The sequence below is a fragment of the Dryas octopetala genome, chromosome 5, assembly GCF_963921425.1.
Source record: "Dryas octopetala chromosome 5, drDryOcto1.1, whole genome shotgun sequence".
NCBI classification, from domain to species: Eukaryota; Viridiplantae; Streptophyta; class Magnoliopsida; order Rosales; family Rosaceae; genus Dryas; species Dryas octopetala.
Genome location: NC_141370.1, coordinates 5,462,496 through 5,479,938, shown reverse-complemented (window position 1 = coordinate 5,479,938; position 17,443 = coordinate 5,462,496). Strand labels below are relative to the sequence as shown.

Below are 17,443 nucleotides of genomic sequence, written 5' to 3'. Positions count from 1 at the left end.
TTACGTAACCAATCTACATTCTACATTAAATGCAACTACAATTCCAAATGAATAGTCAAACTAACTCAAGCACTTAATTTTAATTCCCATAAATTCTACCCATATCTAAACTACATATACAAAAAAAATTCAAAGTTTGAATTAATATGGATATCATAAATCCTTATTACCAATGTCTGATAATTTAAACACTAGCTAGAATCACCTAAGGCCTTCCACAATGGTGAGCTTGAGCTTGAGAGTGAGAGTGTGAGGAAACTCTAATTTTGTCTACAGTGGGCCGGAGTAATGAGAGTGAGGGTGAGTGAGAGTGAGAGTTAAGAGCTAGGAGAGGCTCCGACTGAGAGTGAGATCAGTGTGTGAGTTTTTTATTTAAGTGGGCCCCACCGAATTTGAAAAGACCATGAAGGGCTTCAGCACAAATCAAAAAGCTAAAGCTGAGTCCGGAATTATGAAAGAAGGCAGGGGCAATTCGGTACATGCGGAGGGAGAGAATAAAGTGGCCGACAAGCCACTATTCACCGCAGCAGCTGTCTGCCACTCACCGGGACGCGCGCCTGCTTCACACGATCGGCCAGGATCTTCCGCCCGTTGCTGATCAACGGTCACCATTAAAGCCTGGTTTCAATTTTTTAAAAAATAAAATAAAATCTAAGCCAGCAACACGTGGCAGTGTCTGGAGGCTCAGATTAATGTAGCCATTGGATATCAACGGTTACAATTAATTGACCGTTATAATGCAATTAAAAATACAAAAAAATTTGAAAAAATATTTAAAAATTCTGAAAAATTTATAACGGCTATTTCATCACTTTTCCTATAAATTGAGCATTTACACTTCATTTTTTTACACATCTATCTATCAAATTCATTCATTTTATCAATCTATTCAAATCACCTCACTTTTCCTAGAAAATTCTTTTTTGTCCAATCATGGAAAATGCAAAGAGAAAGAATTGGTCCAATGAAGAAGAGGTAGTGCTTGTTGAAGCTTGGATGGAAAATTCAGAAGATTGTGAAATCGGATCCAATCAAAGAAACATGGAATTTTGGAATAAAGTGTACGATCAATTTATTCAGAAATATCCTCTCGCCGTTAGGAATGGACGACAAATTGGGGTGGTCATGGCTTACTTCAAGAAAATAGGGCAAGCCACCTCGAAATATCAAAATGTATCTTGGCGGCCGAACGATCACGCACTAGCGGGCAAAATCAAATTGATACGGTGAGTTTTGCTTGTTAAACTCAAATATTTTTGTTAATTAAATTCACATATTTATGTTTGATTAATATGTGTGTACTCTATTTTAAATTGTGTATACTTTATTTTTGCTAGTTAAACTCAAATATTTTTGTTAATTAAATTCACATATTTATGTTTGATGAATATGTGTGTACTCTATTTTAAATTGTGTATACTTTATTTTTGCTAGTTAAACTCAAATATTTTTGTTAATTAAATTCACATATTTATGTTTGATCAATATGTGTGTAATATATTTCAAATTGTGTACACTTTATTTTTGCTAGGTAAACTCAAATATTTTTGTTAATTAAATTCACATATTTATGTTTGATCAATATGTATGTACTATATTTCAAATTGTATATACTTTATTTTTGCTAGTTAAACTCAAATATTTGTGATAATTAAATTCAAATATTTGAGTACCATTTATAATTCATTAATTTGTTTTCATATTACTAGGTGAGCTTTGCCAACGCACGATACCAAGCAACAAACTCGAGAAACCGTCTTTCTGCTTGACACCATTGTTTTGCTTAGATGCAACACTTTGTGAAATGGCAACATGCACAAACCGACACCCCCGCTGATGCCGATACCGAAGCTGAAGCGGTTCAATTGAGCGCGGATGAGGATGCCCCAGCCTTTCAACCACTTAGCGGTAGTCGCCTGAGGCCACTTGGCAGAAACAACTCCAAGAGGGCCAAACAAGTTGATACTAATGATGATGACCTTGCCGATAGTATCAGGTTTCTTTGCCAAGGGCAGAAGGACATAGCTGCTTCACGCGACCGATTGATCAAAGAGCACACCGATTTCAAACAAAAAGCAGCAAGATTATGAGGTCATGGGCAAGAACCCCACCACCATGCATGGAGAACAACGAGCATTTTGGGAGGCACGACATCGTGAAATTTTGGCGAGGTGGAATGCAAGTGCTGCTAACGAGGCCAATCAGGGCACGTCAAACTCGGGAGGGTACTTCCCCAACACTGACTTTTCACAATATGACTGATGTGTCATTGTTTTTCCAACTATTTCTGTCGTGTACTTTATGTATGCATTTTATTATGAATTAAAATAAAATACCCTATTATTAAATATGTCTCGGATTCCTTTACTTTTCCAAGATGATAAGATAGCCTGTTATGACTGATGATAAGATTTTGATTCGTTTAACTTTCCAAGATGATAAGATTCTGATTCGTTTAACTTTCTAAGATGATAAGATTCTGATTCGTTTAATTTTCCAAGATGATAAGATTTTGATTCGTTTACATTATCACACCTAGTCTATAAATTTCACCATGTCGTGCCTTCACCAATTCACCCTGCTTAGTAATTGCAGAAAATTCATTTACACTCTGCTTCAGGATGTCTACCCCCCACGATTATGATTCAGATGAAGAGATGTTTTAGGCACAACTAGACATGTACGATGACCAGCTCGCAAATATCACGGCGTGTGCCATGGCTGCTTACCGACGACATACACAACAAAGTGAAAAAAGGCCAATACATGGAGGCACATCCCAACCACGACGATATATCCCTCGAGACCGACAACTAGGCCATGGTCTTATTATGAGTAACTATTTCGACCCTAGAGCAAGATATACTGAAGAGATGTTCCGATGACGCTATCGGATGAAGAAATCACTGTTCTTAAAGATGATGCAAGATGTGTGCAACAAAGATGTCTACTTCCAACAAAGACAAGACGCTACTGAAGATGGGGCTGCACGCCAGAGCAAAAGCTGACTTCGGTCATGAGAATTCTCTTCGCTGGGTACTCGGCTGATGCTCCAGACGAGGGCTTCCAAATTGCCCAAACCACAGTGCTTGAGTCATTCAAGAAGTTCATAAGAGTTATTCCGGAGGTGTACGGAGCGGAATACCTCCACACACCAACAGTGGCTGATCTCCAACGGCTATTGCGTAAGGATAAAAAAAGAGGATTCCCAGGTATGCTAGGGAGTCTAGATTGCATGCATTGGGAATGGAAAAATTGCCCAGTAGGACAACAAGGGGCATATCAAGGCCATTATCACACCCCAACTGTGATATTAGAGGCCGTTGCTGGGTACGACACGTGGATTTGGCATGCCAATTTTGGTTTTCCAGGGAGCAACAATGATATCAACGTATTGGATGGCTCACACCTTTTTGATGATGAGGAGCAGATGCGAAACCATCATATCAAGTATAAGGTTAATTAATGGCAATGACTACACAATGGGATATTATCTAGTGGACCGAATGTATCCCAAATGGGCCACGCTTATACAAACAATAACGAATCCGGTAGGAGAGGCAAGTCAGCTATTTGCAAGATATCAAGAGTCCTACCGGAAAGATGTCGAGAGGGCGTTCGGGATTCTGAGGGCTAGATGGGAGATTCTAAAAAAGCCCGCCAGAGGATGAAAAGCCAATGATCTAGGCTATATTATGAAGACATGCATAATTTTGCATAACATGATCGTTGAGTACGAGCGTCCAGAGAACAAGGACGATGAATCGGACGATGACATTGACCACGTTCAGGAAAGAATCTCCCGGGCTGTGGCACGGTATGACACTGAACCATACGATAGAGGCCAAAGTTATCAGCCAATTCTTTTAGAGCAACGGCTTTCCCGGGTTAGGTTGATACGGTCAACAACACTCCACCAGCAACTGAAGAATGATTTGGTCCAGCACCTTTGGACGCGAGAAGGAAGTCGTGGCCAAGCACGACGCCGACACCGGCGATGAACGCCGAAATGTTGAAGATGTCTCCAATACCATTGTGTGTTTGTGTTTGTGTTTGTGGCTGTCGTTTTGTGTTTGTTTGTGTTTGTTTTTTGTTTTATTTGTTTTATTTGTTTATGTTTATTTGTGTTTGTTTGTGTTTATCTTAAATTTTCTTGTTTTATATTGGTGAAATGAAATAAATGTATTGTTTTCTTGTTTTATGTTGGTGAAATGAAATAAAGGTATTGGTGAAGACAAAATATAGAATTTATATTTTAGGTAATAAAATTATAAATCCAAATATAGTCAATATTGACCTTATATTAAAGATCTCTTTAAAATAAAACTAATGGGTTAATTTTTATAAATATTTAAGCTATAAATTATAACTTAACTATAACTTAATCTAACTTAGGCTTAATTTAATTATATACAATTACATTACTCTCAGCACCACTGTAGCTTCAGCACATATCACTCTCACTCTCAGGACAAAAAATTACTTTTCATGCCAAAAAATCACTTTTCAGGCTATATCTTATTGTCACTCTCACTCTCACTACTGTGGATGACCTAAGTAAATAAAATCAAGAATTGGCTTGAGATCCCTATCATGAGAACATAGCAACCTAGGATTCAACCTAGGTGCATCTGCAAACGCGCGCAATCACAAAGACAAGTCACTGAATGCATTTTAATGATGATTGAAATTAAAGTGTTTTTTCACCAAAAAGAAAGAAAAAGAAATTAAAGTGCATGTTTTTCCAAATACAAACCCATAAAGCAATATATATATATATATATATACAAACAATATATGTGGCTAGCTAGCCTTTTCACCAACGAGCAAGAGATCATAAAACCATATATATCCATATATTCTCCATCAAAATCCTACTTAATTGATGGACACTTGTGGAACAACACCAACTTAAATACCAAATAAAAACATATATAATTTAGAGTTGTTAGACCATCTGAGTGGCACCAGTCGATGGAAACTTAGTGGGTGATATATCCTCGGGGTCGTGGTGACTTAGGTCATGTTTTGTAACATCATACTTCTCCCCATCACCCCACAATGCATAGGCCTCTTCTCCATGCGCTGCGTCGTCCCCAATCAACAACTCCTCCTCCGGCATTCGCAACGGAACAAAAAGCCGAATCACCAGGCAAATAACTGACGTCACCACGACGTTCCATCCTATGATAAACATGGCTCCCACAATCTGTTTCAGGATTTGGATGCCTCCCGAGCCTCCGTACACGCCTCCACGTGAATTTGTAACAGGCAAAAACAATGCGCATAGATCGGGCTCCGCGAAGAGACCGGTCAAAATTCCGCCGAGAAGGCCAGCCACGGCGTGGGTGTGAACCACGCCAAGGGTGTCGTCAACTTTGGTTAACATTTTCCACCTCTTGTCTACGATCATCATTGTGAACCATGGCACACTCCCAGACAAAACTCCCATCACTATGGCTGCCCATCCTTGAACAAGACCTAAAATAGAATTTATAAAATAAACCATTCAAATTCTTGTCTATATATATATGCAATTACTCCAAGGAGAACATGTATATACATATTTACAGCACTACTAGCTAGACGCCAAGGGTTAAACGATTGTGGTACCACCAACTTGTAGCAACTGATACGAAAGGTATATTAGATGATAGTTGACAAAAAATTTCTCTTAAAAATAATGCTAGATGGATCGATTTCTTATTTTATTTTTATCATATGTTAGAAGTAAAACTGTATAGGTATACCATCTCTATTAATTAGAGATGTGATATATATAAAGAAAGAGCAGTACGTATTAGGAATTTTGAATTTGTGTCACAAGTTTGTATCCCATTTATAAATAATTCACTATGATCAGACTCATTTATTAAAATAAGACACTAATTATATATGCACGTACTGTCACATTATTTAAAATCAAATTAGAAATCTCTAGCATTATTTGTAGTACAATAGTTCTATCATCACACAATGTATTAGATGACTCACTCCTGTGCGCGTGGCGGTACAGATCGAAAACTAGCAGTGGTAAAGTAGGAAATTAAGGTGCAATGCTAAGAGGTCATGGTTTATCACTCCATTTTATAATTTGTTGATAAAATAGGGATATAATTGATACTTCCCGTGGTTGACAAAGGGTATTTCTTAATAATATATAGAATAATGATCGATATATTAAAGGCATAAAAATAAAGGGATGAGTATAAATATACAAAATTGGAGCCACCTTATTTAAATAAATTTTATAATTTGAATGACAATCTTAACTTGTTTATAAAGTGTTCTAAAGCCAGCTAGCTTTGACTGCCAGGGTCCAAGACTTCCAAGGGCATCAAAGAAGTCAACGTATTCTTAAGGTCTTGCCATCTCTTAGGTTATAAAATTTCATTTATTTACAAAAAAAAAAAAAAGGACATAAATTTTTTTTTTAATCATGTGGATACCAAATTTGCTATATATGGATTTATAATAATAAAATAAAATAAAATTACAAAAATTTTTAAACCCTTAAATTTGTTATCATTAATTCATGTGGTGTAAATTTAATGTCCACATTATTCAAAAAAAGTCTACACTAGCATTTAACGTCTTTATTGACGAAATTTGTAATATATGTTTTATTTTGTAATTTTCTATTAGTTAGTATATTAATGTGAAATATTTTTTTATTCATGAACTAATTTGAAATAGCCCTCGTAGTCAGTGTTGCATTTTGTAACTGAGGCTAAATATTATTAATGAATGAGTGTGTGGTATGTACCTGCACCAGGAGTAATGCAAACGAGGCCAGTAATCATTCCCTGGACAGCTCCGATGACAGAGGGCTTCTTGAAGAAAATGACATCGAGCCACGTCCAGACCAAGAGGCTCGTAGCGGCGCAGATGTTGGTGTTGATGACTGCCATGGACGAGTCTGTGTTTGCAGCGTAGGGACCTCCGCCGTTGAAACCTGCCCATCCCATCCACAGCAGCCCTGCCCCTGCCAACGTCAGCAACACATTGTTTGGTGGAAATCTCTCTCTGTCCTTCTTCACCCTTGGTCCTACCTGCATATCAAACCAAACCTCACATTAATATCTTATTATTATATTTCTTTTCTCCTTTTATTTTTATATATGTAGTTACAATTATTGAACCATGCATATAGCTAGGGTATACAATTAATTTTGTCCCAAAAAATAACATTACATATATTATTGCTATTTGATCGCTAAAAGACTAAAGGGTATACAAAGTCAGAAGAATATTTTGTTTTTTTTCCTCTAGCTTATATATTAAAACCAGTTCTAAGCTAGGTAATTAAGGTTGTAACTAATTAAATCTAAGAAAAGAAAAATAAGGGTAGATACGGAAATATACTTTTGAAGAAATCTTTTCCAACATGTATTTTTTTCCCCATGTTTATAGAATATCTTGTGACGTCCCTTCGGGACATACATAAAATAGAATATCTTACAGTTGAATCTGAAAAATTCGAGCCTTTTTTTAAGTAATATTTTACTTTAAGAAATAGTGGTGAATATTATATATATAAATATTTGTTAAACAAGCTAACACGTTATGCATATAATATAACATTATATATGTCTGAAAAATTCGAGCCTTTTTTTTTAAGTAATATTTTACTTTAAGAAATAGTTGTGAATATATATATATCAAGAATGCTCTAAAATTAACTTGTTAGTAAGTTAATACAAAACTAGCTACCATGTTTGGCCCACTGCACAATGTAATCTTAAAATCCGAACCGTTTATTTTTTAGGCTCTACTTCAAAGATCATCCCTGTAAAAAATCTCCAAAATCGAAAGTCATTTAGTCATTTGATTATAACAACAACTATTTCTATGCTTTTATCGAAAACACTGATCATCTATTTATTTGATCTGAATTAGATGACTACATAATTTTCGATTTAGTTGATTTTTAATTTGCAATGATGATCTTTGAAGTATGACCTAAATAATTGATGGTTCGGATTATGAGATTAGTTATGTGGTGGTCTCAAAAGCATGGTTAGCTTTGTATTAATTTACTAACCAGTTAGTTTTACATATATAATGTCTTATATGTATAATGTGTTAACTTCTTTGACAAACAACGTTATACATATAAGATATTATATATGTTAACGGTTAATTAGTCAAAACTATTAATTATTAGATGAATTTTTATTTACATAAAATTTTGATTTATAAGCTAATATGAGGACATAATATATATATTCGACTATCAAACGAAACAATCAACACCCTCCTTTATATTCTAACATAGAGGAGGTACCTTACCTCAAAATCAAAAGTAATGGAATCTCAAGTTAGGACAACATTTTATATTCTAACATTATTGATCGATCAATAAAATTACTAAAAAAAGTGACCATTTTTCATTCTTACATAAATCATAGAAGATGTCTATTTCGTTTCTAAGAAGAAATGGACTAAATTTGGAGTTGTTTATATATGGTAATGGTACAGACATATATATCCATAATTAAAATCTGAAGGTTGAAACTGTATAATTTGTATGTTATAGTTATTAATTGAGTTAAATATTTGTATATGTTAGAACTTTTGAGGCATGCATGTATGTGAAGAAAAGAAGATATTAATATTGTACCCAATAAGCAGCGGTGAAGCCAGCAACACCGGAAGAGAGATGAATGACATAACCACCACAGAAGTCCATGACACCCCAATGGAACAAGAAGCCACCACCCCACAAGCTGAAAGCCCCCACCGTATACGAAAACGTCAGCCACAGCGGCACGAACAGCATCCACGCCTTGAAGCTCATCCTCCCCAGCACCGACCCCGCCAGCAATATCAGCGTGATCGCCGCGAACACCCCCTGAAACCACACCAACGTCGCCATCGGATAAAACGGCTCCACCTTCGCCGTCTCCACCGTGTGGTCGCTGAAGTAGTGGGTCGTGGCCGGCAGCTGCGCCTGTTTCAGCAGGTACTTCTGGCCCAACATCGGCCCCGCTTTCCCCCAAAACGGCAGCAGCTTATCCCCAAACGACATCTTGTAGCCCCATATCACCCAGCAGATGACCACCGCCGCAAAGGCGTAGAGAGCCATGAACGCCGAGTTCACGGCCCATTTCTTCTTCACAACGCTGCCGTACAGTATCACAAGACCCGGCACGCTTTGTAGACCCACAAGTGTGGCTGCTACCATTTGCCAACTGTTGTCCCCTTTGTTCAACCATACCGGCACCGCCGCAGAGCCGCCAATGTACGCCACCGGCACAGGGTTCGGAGGAGTTGCCATGGCCTGAACCAATTAAGCTAGCTAGCTAGGCGCAATGTAAGTTGGTATGTATGCTGATGTGAGTGAAATGATGATCATATGATAATTGGAGCTAGGCCGCTAGGGTCATATAAGGGATCGAAAGGAGTAGCAATTGGTATAAAAAAGTACTTGGAAGGACGGCATTTGTCGTATTAGTTGGGGTGTTTGACTTATGATAACGTACAATCAGATAAGGACAATTGGACAAGCTGTGTGAAAGTGGGAGATGCAATATATTTATCCCATGAATCTTGCCTTAATTAATTAAAATGTAGATATAATATGGTAGGATCTGTGTGAAAGTGGGAGATGCAGTATATTCATCCCGTGAATCTTGCCTTAATTAATTAAAATGTAGATATAATTAAAGTGGTAGGATCAGAATCTCACCTCTATCATCATCATCAGTACGTTGACACCTGAATATATATATATTCTATTCAATCCTTGATGGGATATTAATTACTTGTAACTTCTCTCACTGTGTGCGCGGCAGGAACCATTACAATAGAAAACACTTTTCATGACACGCAACACATGTCATGAAAAGTCTAAAAATATATTTTATGTATCATTTTTTTTTAAGATATTATTTTAGATCTCTATTTAAATATTATCATTGCAAAAAGTCTAAAAATATTACGAGTTTATATTTTATATAGTTTATAGTTTCTATATTGTAAAAATATTACTAAAAGTCCAAAACTATAATTTATAGTTTATATACTAAAATTATTAGAGTATAAGGTTAATTTTTAAAGTATAAGATTTCAGACTTTATAATTTAGTGTATAAGGTTATGGTGTAGAAGACCAATTATAATTTTATAAATTATTATATTTCAAGTATCAGTATGCCTATAAATATATTGCATGTACTTGAATATCAAAAGTGGCTAAGTGTTGTAGTGGGAATTCACACTTTCACTCTTTTTAAGTGGTCATGGGCTCAAACCCAGCATGTGCAAAAAACACCTTGTACCTTTTTTATTCAAAATATATAACTTTTATATAATAAATAAAAATATAAAAATACATATAAATAATCCGGTTCGGTCCAATTTTTTTGTCAACCTGGTTTTGTCAACCATTCTGTATGTTTTTTGTTAGATCGTGGACAAACTTCAAATGAACCCTATAGTTAATGGGGAAATTTGAAATGTTTTATAGTTCGTAGACCAACTTGAAATAAAACCTATAGTTAATGAGAAAATTTGAAATGTTTTATAGTTCGTGGACCAACTTGAAATGGACCCTATAGTTAGTGGATGTAAATGTACTTGTAATAAAATTGCTACAACTAAGGCATGAAGTTGGACTTATTTATTAATCAATCAAATTAATAATGGATTGAAGCTATCCCAGTAAAGTGTCTAGAAGATGTAATGTCGAGGTCAGTGCGTGAGCATATAGGCGTTGGCTACTAGAGTAAAGCTTCCCCAACCCCCATGCACTGACTTGGTCATATTATTGGACTTTAATGGGTTAGCCTCCATAATTTAATTTTAATTTGGACTTAAGTAGAAACCAATAGGACGAACTCTAGAAAGTACAGAAATTTGGTCAAGCAAGACTGGTTTATGGAGTTTTCTAGCAAGATATGACCGAAAGGAAAGGTCATGTCTCGCCGGGGAAAGAGGAATGGCGAGAGAGAAAGATGAGGTTGGGGGAGAGAGAGAGAGAGAGAGAGAGAGAGAGAGAGAGAGAGAGAGAGAGAGAGAGAGAGAGAGAGATGAGGTCGGGGAGAGAGAAAGAGATGAGAGAGATGCTATCTATAATGGCTTATACTGCAGCTTTGCAAGTAATATACTAATATAGTAATATAATATCTATCTACTATTCGAACCCATTTGGCATTTGATGAAGTTTCTCAAAATTTTGAATAAAATGAAAAAGGAAGGGAAGAAAAAAAAAATGCAGGTGGCTGGAACTTGGAAGAGAATGAAATAGAAAATGGCTTTGGTTTTTTTAATCGACCTAAACTTTTGATCTCTTAATGCCACATGTCCAAAATTAAATCTTATGGCTCAGAATAGTTTTGAATTTTTTTTTTTTTTACTCCAATGATGTGTGTATCCTCCCAAAACCCAACCATTTTGACATTAAAAGCACACCTCCACTCTTCTAGAAAATTTTGGTCCCTCATTTTGTTGACCATGCCCATTAATCAAGCACAAACTTCAATTAAAGAAATTCAAGCACAAACTCATCAATCGCCCTTCATTTCCCAGCCACCACCCCACCATTGTACAGAACTCATCAATCTTCCCTCAAATTCAAGGCAGTTCTTGCATTGTTTTTTTGCCTTTGAATTTATTTGACCAAGGAAACAGTACAAACGCCAAAGGAATATTGTTATATTCTTTGACAAATTTAATTAACTCTTTTGATCAATCAAATGAAATTAAAATGCAACAAATATCTTAAATTTCGTTATATCTCCCTTTTTTTTATTCTTCCTCATCCATCAAATTATATGTATATGAGCCATATTTTTTTCTCTTAACTTTCATTTTCCCCTATTTTCTTGGCAACCAATGAACACATAAATAAATCTCAAAAATAAATTTGGGGTTGCTTCTAGTGTTGAATGAAATTACTCAGATCAAACAAGAGTGAAAATTGTTGAATCATTGACTAGTGTGTAAATAAATATCTTGTAATTAGGGAATTCCCAATTGTTATGGGATTGTACTTTAGGCCTTGCCGAGATTGGCTTTCCTTCCTAGAATAGGATAGGCTCTTGTATTGTATAAATACCTCCTGTTAGAGGCATATATTAATTAATTGAAAAACCCTAAATTGACTTGGTATCAGAGCAGCTAGTCCTAGGCGCTATCTTCAATCTAATACCTGCCAGAGCCTATTGCTCCGCCCAGTTCTCCACTGCAAGCTGATTGCTTGCCCTTCCTCTCTACCTGAAGTGTCTCTAAGAAGCCGACTGCTTCTTCTTCAGTTCTATCCTAGAAGCCGATTGCTTCTCCCTCTTGCTACCCGATTTTCTAAACATCCTAAAGTTCTAGGAAAATAATGGATGATGTTTCCACCACTTCTCAGGCTCTTACTATTCCACCTGTGGTCATGACGGCACCGGAGCCAACATCCATTCCTTATGGGGTCAAATTGAATGGCCCGAATTTTACTCTTTGGTCTCAAGTTGTGACCATGTTTGTTGCAGGAAGAGGAAAGATGGGATATCTTAATGGCACCACTCCTCAACCGGCGGTGACAAGTGCCACCTATAGCAAGTGGGTAATGGAAGACGCCATTGTGAAGGGTTGGCTTATTGGTGCCATGGAGGCGAATGTGATGACGTTATTTATCCGTTTACCTACTGCAAAAAATGTCTGGGATGCAGTGTCCAAGACCTACTATGAGGGTGCTGATAAATCTATCTTATATGATTTATCCCGTAAGGCTATGGCAACCAAACAGGCTGGGCGATCGGTCGCTGCCTATTATTCTGATCTTCAAATTATTTGGCAGGAGCTTGATCATCGCAGACCTATTCCCTTTACTCAAGCAGATGTGATAAATACACGTATGACTGAAATTGGTGAGGATCGTGTTTATTTGTTTCTTGCTGGTCTTGATGATGTATATGATTCTATTCGGGGAGATATTCTCCGTACTGATCCTCTTCCCGGGCCTGATGTGGCTTTTTCCACCGTGAGACGTGAGGAACTTCGTCGTCATACTATGATGAATCAAGGTGATACTTCTCAGATGGCTATGGCAGTTAAGAAGGTTGGCAACCATCCCATCACATCACCTTCTCTTATGCCTGTTGGCGGTCATTGTACTCATTGTGGAAGTACCAAACATGCTGTGGAAACCTGTTTCAAGAAACATGGGTATCCTGACTGGTGGCCGGCTCACAAAGAGCGTTTGCAGGCTCGGAAAAGTGGAAAAGTGGCATTGTGTACCTCCATGCCACCGCCGGCTTCAGTGCCTCTATCATCTGCAACCCAGCCGCCGTGTGCTCCAGTGGCTGCCATGCCGGCTACATCAGTTGATATGTCTCACTCTGTGGTAGATTCTACCCTTCTTCAACAATCAGGTAGTGTTGGTCATGCTTTCCTTACAACTAGTTCTGGAAAAGATGTGGGTTGGATTCTTGATTCTGGTGCAACAAACCACATGACCTTCGATGCATCTTTGTTACGTGATAACTGCTTACCTAATTGTGTTACTGTAGCCAATGCAAATGGCATATCATATCCTGTTACTGGCGCTGGAAGAGTTGACTTAACTCCTTCTTTATCCTTGGACCATACCCTGTTGATTCCTGCTCTCTCTAATAATCTTTTGTCTATTCCGCAAGTTACTGCTCAATTAAATTGTTTAGTATTAATCTATCCCAATTTCTGTCTTCTTCAGGATCTCTGCAGCGGGGAGATCATTGGGCGTGGTACTAAGAGAGAGGGCTTGTATTATGTGGACGATGTCTGCGTGGGGCGGTCCTTATCTGCAAAAGGGTCATCTCGGGCATCTGAGGATCAGATTTGGTTATGGCATCACCGGTTGGGTCATGTCTCTTTTGGTTATTTAGAGCATCTATTTCCTACTTTATTTTCAACATGTAAACCTTCAAATTTTCGGTGTAATACTTGCATTTTGGCAAAAAGCCACCGCGCTACTTATTCTGATAGTTCTAATAAAAGATCTGTGCCATTTTCATTGATTCATTCGGATGTTTGGGGACCTGCTCCTGTTACTACTTCTTCTGGTTTCCGTTGGTTTGTTTTGTTTGTTGATGATTGCACTCGAATGACGTGGCTCTATTTGATGCGACATAAGAGTGATGTAGCTGCAATATTTCGCACGTTTCACCAAATGATTAAGACACAATTTTCTGCAAATTTACAAGTGCTTCGGTCTGATAATGGTGGGGAATTCGTTAATCAGGAGTTACACACTTATTTTCAGACTCATGGTATTTTGCATGAAACCACGTGTCCTTACACCCCACAACAAAATGGTGTGGCTGAACGGCGAAATAGACAGATTCTTGAAATTACGCGGGCTGCCCTTATTGGCGCACATATGGGGCCACAGTTTTGGGAGGAAGCCATTACCACGGCTGTTTATCTTCTCAACCGTGTGCCTACTCGAGTTTTGGAATTTCAGACGCCGTTAGATACACTGGCATCCTCTGTACCTCTTCCTTCACATCTTACACTTCCACCCCGGGTTTTTGGTTGCGTCGTGTTTGTGCATTTACAGAAGCATATGCGTACTAAGCTTGATCCCTGTGCTCTCAAGTGTGTTTTTGTGGGTTATCATCCCTTACAAAAGGGATACAGATGTTTTCATCCTCCTACTGGTAAGTACTATGTTACCATGGATGTTGTTTTTTCTGAACATGAGATGTTTTTTGCTTCTCCGCTATCCCATTCCTTGCTTCCGAGGGAGAGCACTATGGAAGCTTTGAATTGGACAGAATTATTTCCGGATTCTATTCCAACCGGTCCAATTCATGACACCACTGTTGGTGCACATGAAGAAGGGACCGCTGAAGCCGCCACTGAAGTCGTCAACCAGGTTCAGCCGAGTGTTAGTGTGGATCTGGATATTGCCGAAAGCCTCTCTCTCACGTCATCAACAGTACCCACTCCCAATTCTCCTCGTGCAGCTATTCCTGAGGTTCCTGAGGCAAGTATAGATTTTGTGATTAATACTAACAATATTTGTGAACATGAGCATGTTGAGGTTGACAGGTATCAGTTGCCACCAAGGAGTAATCGAGGAGTACCACCTGATAGATTCTCACCCGAAGCTGTGAAGAAGGTGAAATATCCTATTGCTCAGTATGTATCCGCCCATAGACTGTCAGAGGCTTGTCAAGGATTTGTCAGTAATATGACTGTCGTCCATATTCCCACTAAAGTTCAAGAAGCCTTGTCAGATCCAAAATGGGCCACGGCAATGACTGAAGAGATGACAGCACTAGAAAAAAATCAGACTTGGGAGTTGGTCCCATTGCCAGAAGGCAAACGACCCGTGGGTTGCAGGTGGGTATACACTGTTAAGTGTAAGCCGGATGGCTCAATTGATAGGTATAAAGCTCGGCTTGTTGCTAAAGGTTTTACCCAGACCTATGGGATTGATTATCAGGAAACCTTTGCTCCTGTGGCAAAGATCAATACCATTCGGGTTTTGATATCTCTGGCTGCAAATTTTGGTTGGCCCTTGCAACAGTATGATGTAAAAAATGCATTTCTACACGGTGATTTACAGGAAGAAGTGTATATGGCGTTACCACCAGGTTATGATACTCAGAATTGCTCTAATGTTGTATGCAGACTAAAAAAAGCTTTATATGGTTTGAAGCAGTCCCCACGAGCCTGGTTTGGTAGATTCCGACTTGCCATGAAGAAGTATGGATATGAACAGAGTAATGCAGATCATACTCTATTCTTGAAAAGAGTGGGAGACAAATTAACAGCACTCATTATTTATGTAGATGATATGGTGGTCACAGGTAATGATATTGAAGAGATGAATAAATTGAAGAACTATTTGTCGTCTGAGTTTGATATGAAGGATTTGGGTGGCCTCAAATATTTCTTGGGAATTGAAGTCGTCCGGTCTGAACAAGGCATCTTCTTGTCCCAACGAAAGTACGTACTTGATTTGCTAGAGGAAACAGGCATGCTTGGGAGTCAGCCAATTGGGTCTCCTATTGAACAGAACCATGGTTTAGAAGAGCTTTCTGATCAAATTCCAGCTGACAAAGGACAGTATCAGAGGTTAGTTGGGCGTTTGATTTATTTATCACATACTAGACCTGACATTGCGTATGCTGTGAGTGTTGTGAGTAGATTTATGCATAATCCAGGGAAGCAACACATGGAAGCAGTTGTAAGGATTTTGAGATATTTGAAATCCGCACCAGGAAAGGGTTTATTGTTTTCAAAACATGGGCATGCAGATGTTTTGGGATATACAGACTCAGATTGGGGGGGTAAAGGAGATAGGAGAAGATCAACTTCGGGCTATTTTACCTTTGTTGGAGGTAATTTGGTCACTTGGAAGAGTAAGAAGCAAAAGGTTGTCTCACTATCTAGTGCAGAAGCTGAGTACCGGGCAATGGTGAGAGGTATTTGTGAATTGCTGTGGCTTAAAAGGCTTATGGGGGAGTTGGGTTTTTCCTCTGAGAAACCAATGAAGTTGTATTGTGATAATCAATCAGCGATTAAAATTGCTGAGAACCCGGTTCAGCATGATAGAACGAAACATGTGGAGATTGACAGGAACTTTATCTATGAAAAGTTGGAAGAAAAGATAGTTGAGGTACAGTATGTCAGTACTACAAGCCAGTTGGCAGATGTGTTGACCAAGGCCGTATCAAATTCGGTTTTTAACGATTCGCTCGTCAAGTTGGGCATTTGCGATGTCTATGCACCACCTTGAGGGGGAGTGTTGAATCATTGACTAGTGTGTAAATAAATATCTTGTAATTAGGGAATTCCCAATTGTTATGGGATTGTACTTTAGGCCTTGCCGAGATTGGCTTTCCTTCCTAGAATAGGATAGGCTCTTGTATTGTATAAATACCTCCTGTTAGAGGCATATATTAATTAATTGAAAAACCCTAAATTGACTAAAATACGGATAGAAGGTGCGATTGAAGTTTTTTGATTTGAGATTGTCTCTAGTGGATCTGAGAATGTTATTGCCATAGAAATCACAAATTGATCAAAGAATAGAGAGAGATTAGCAATGAAAATTCTTAGACCTTGTGGGTTATGAAAGCAAAAAGCTAGTAGTGGTTGAGGATTATTAGTGATCACACTACAACAAAGATGGTTTTTAGCGACTAAACTTTTAGCGAGAAATTATTTTTCCTGACTGTAAAGCATTTTTTGCGAGGAATAGTTTAGTTTGTCGCTCCTAGTATGATGAATTTGGTCTCTAAAGTTGTCTAACAATTAGCAAGGAAATGGTGGATTCGGTGACGACATATATACTCGCTAAATGACCCATTGCGCGAGGAAATCTTATTTCCTCACTAAAAGATTAGCGGGAATTTTTCCCGCACCCACCAATGTTTCAGCGAGGAAATAATTTGAATTCGTTGCTAATTAAATTTCAATGACAATCTCAATTCCTCACCATATATTTTGCAAATTATTTTCCA

General features: G+C 38.0%; 2 protein-coding genes across 2 annotated transcripts; one reads left to right on the top strand and one right to left on the bottom strand.

Annotated features, from left to right (window-relative positions):
* Nucleotides 1-3,016: 3,016 nt before the first annotated feature.
* On the top strand, nt 3,017-3,466 carry LOC147283737 (uncharacterized). Its single transcript, XM_086245577.1, has one exon. It carries the CDS (start codon nt 3,017-3,019, stop codon nt 3,464-3,466), a length of 450 nt encoding a protein of 149 aa, XP_086101703.1.
* Nucleotides 3,467-4,727: 1,261 nt separating this feature from the next.
* LOC147283736 (ammonium transporter 3 member 2-like) lies at nt 4,728-9,295 on the bottom strand. The gene is made up of 3 exons (XM_086243268.1): nt 8,624-9,295; nt 6,767-7,052; nt 4,728-5,481 (listed from the first exon to the last, which is right to left on the bottom strand). Exons 1-3 carry the CDS (start codon nt 9,278-9,280, stop codon nt 4,949-4,951), a joined length of 1,476 nt encoding a protein of 491 aa, XP_086099394.1. The 5' UTR covers nt 9,281-9,295; the 3' UTR covers nt 4,728-4,948.
* Nucleotides 9,296-17,443: the final 8,148 nt, after the last annotated feature.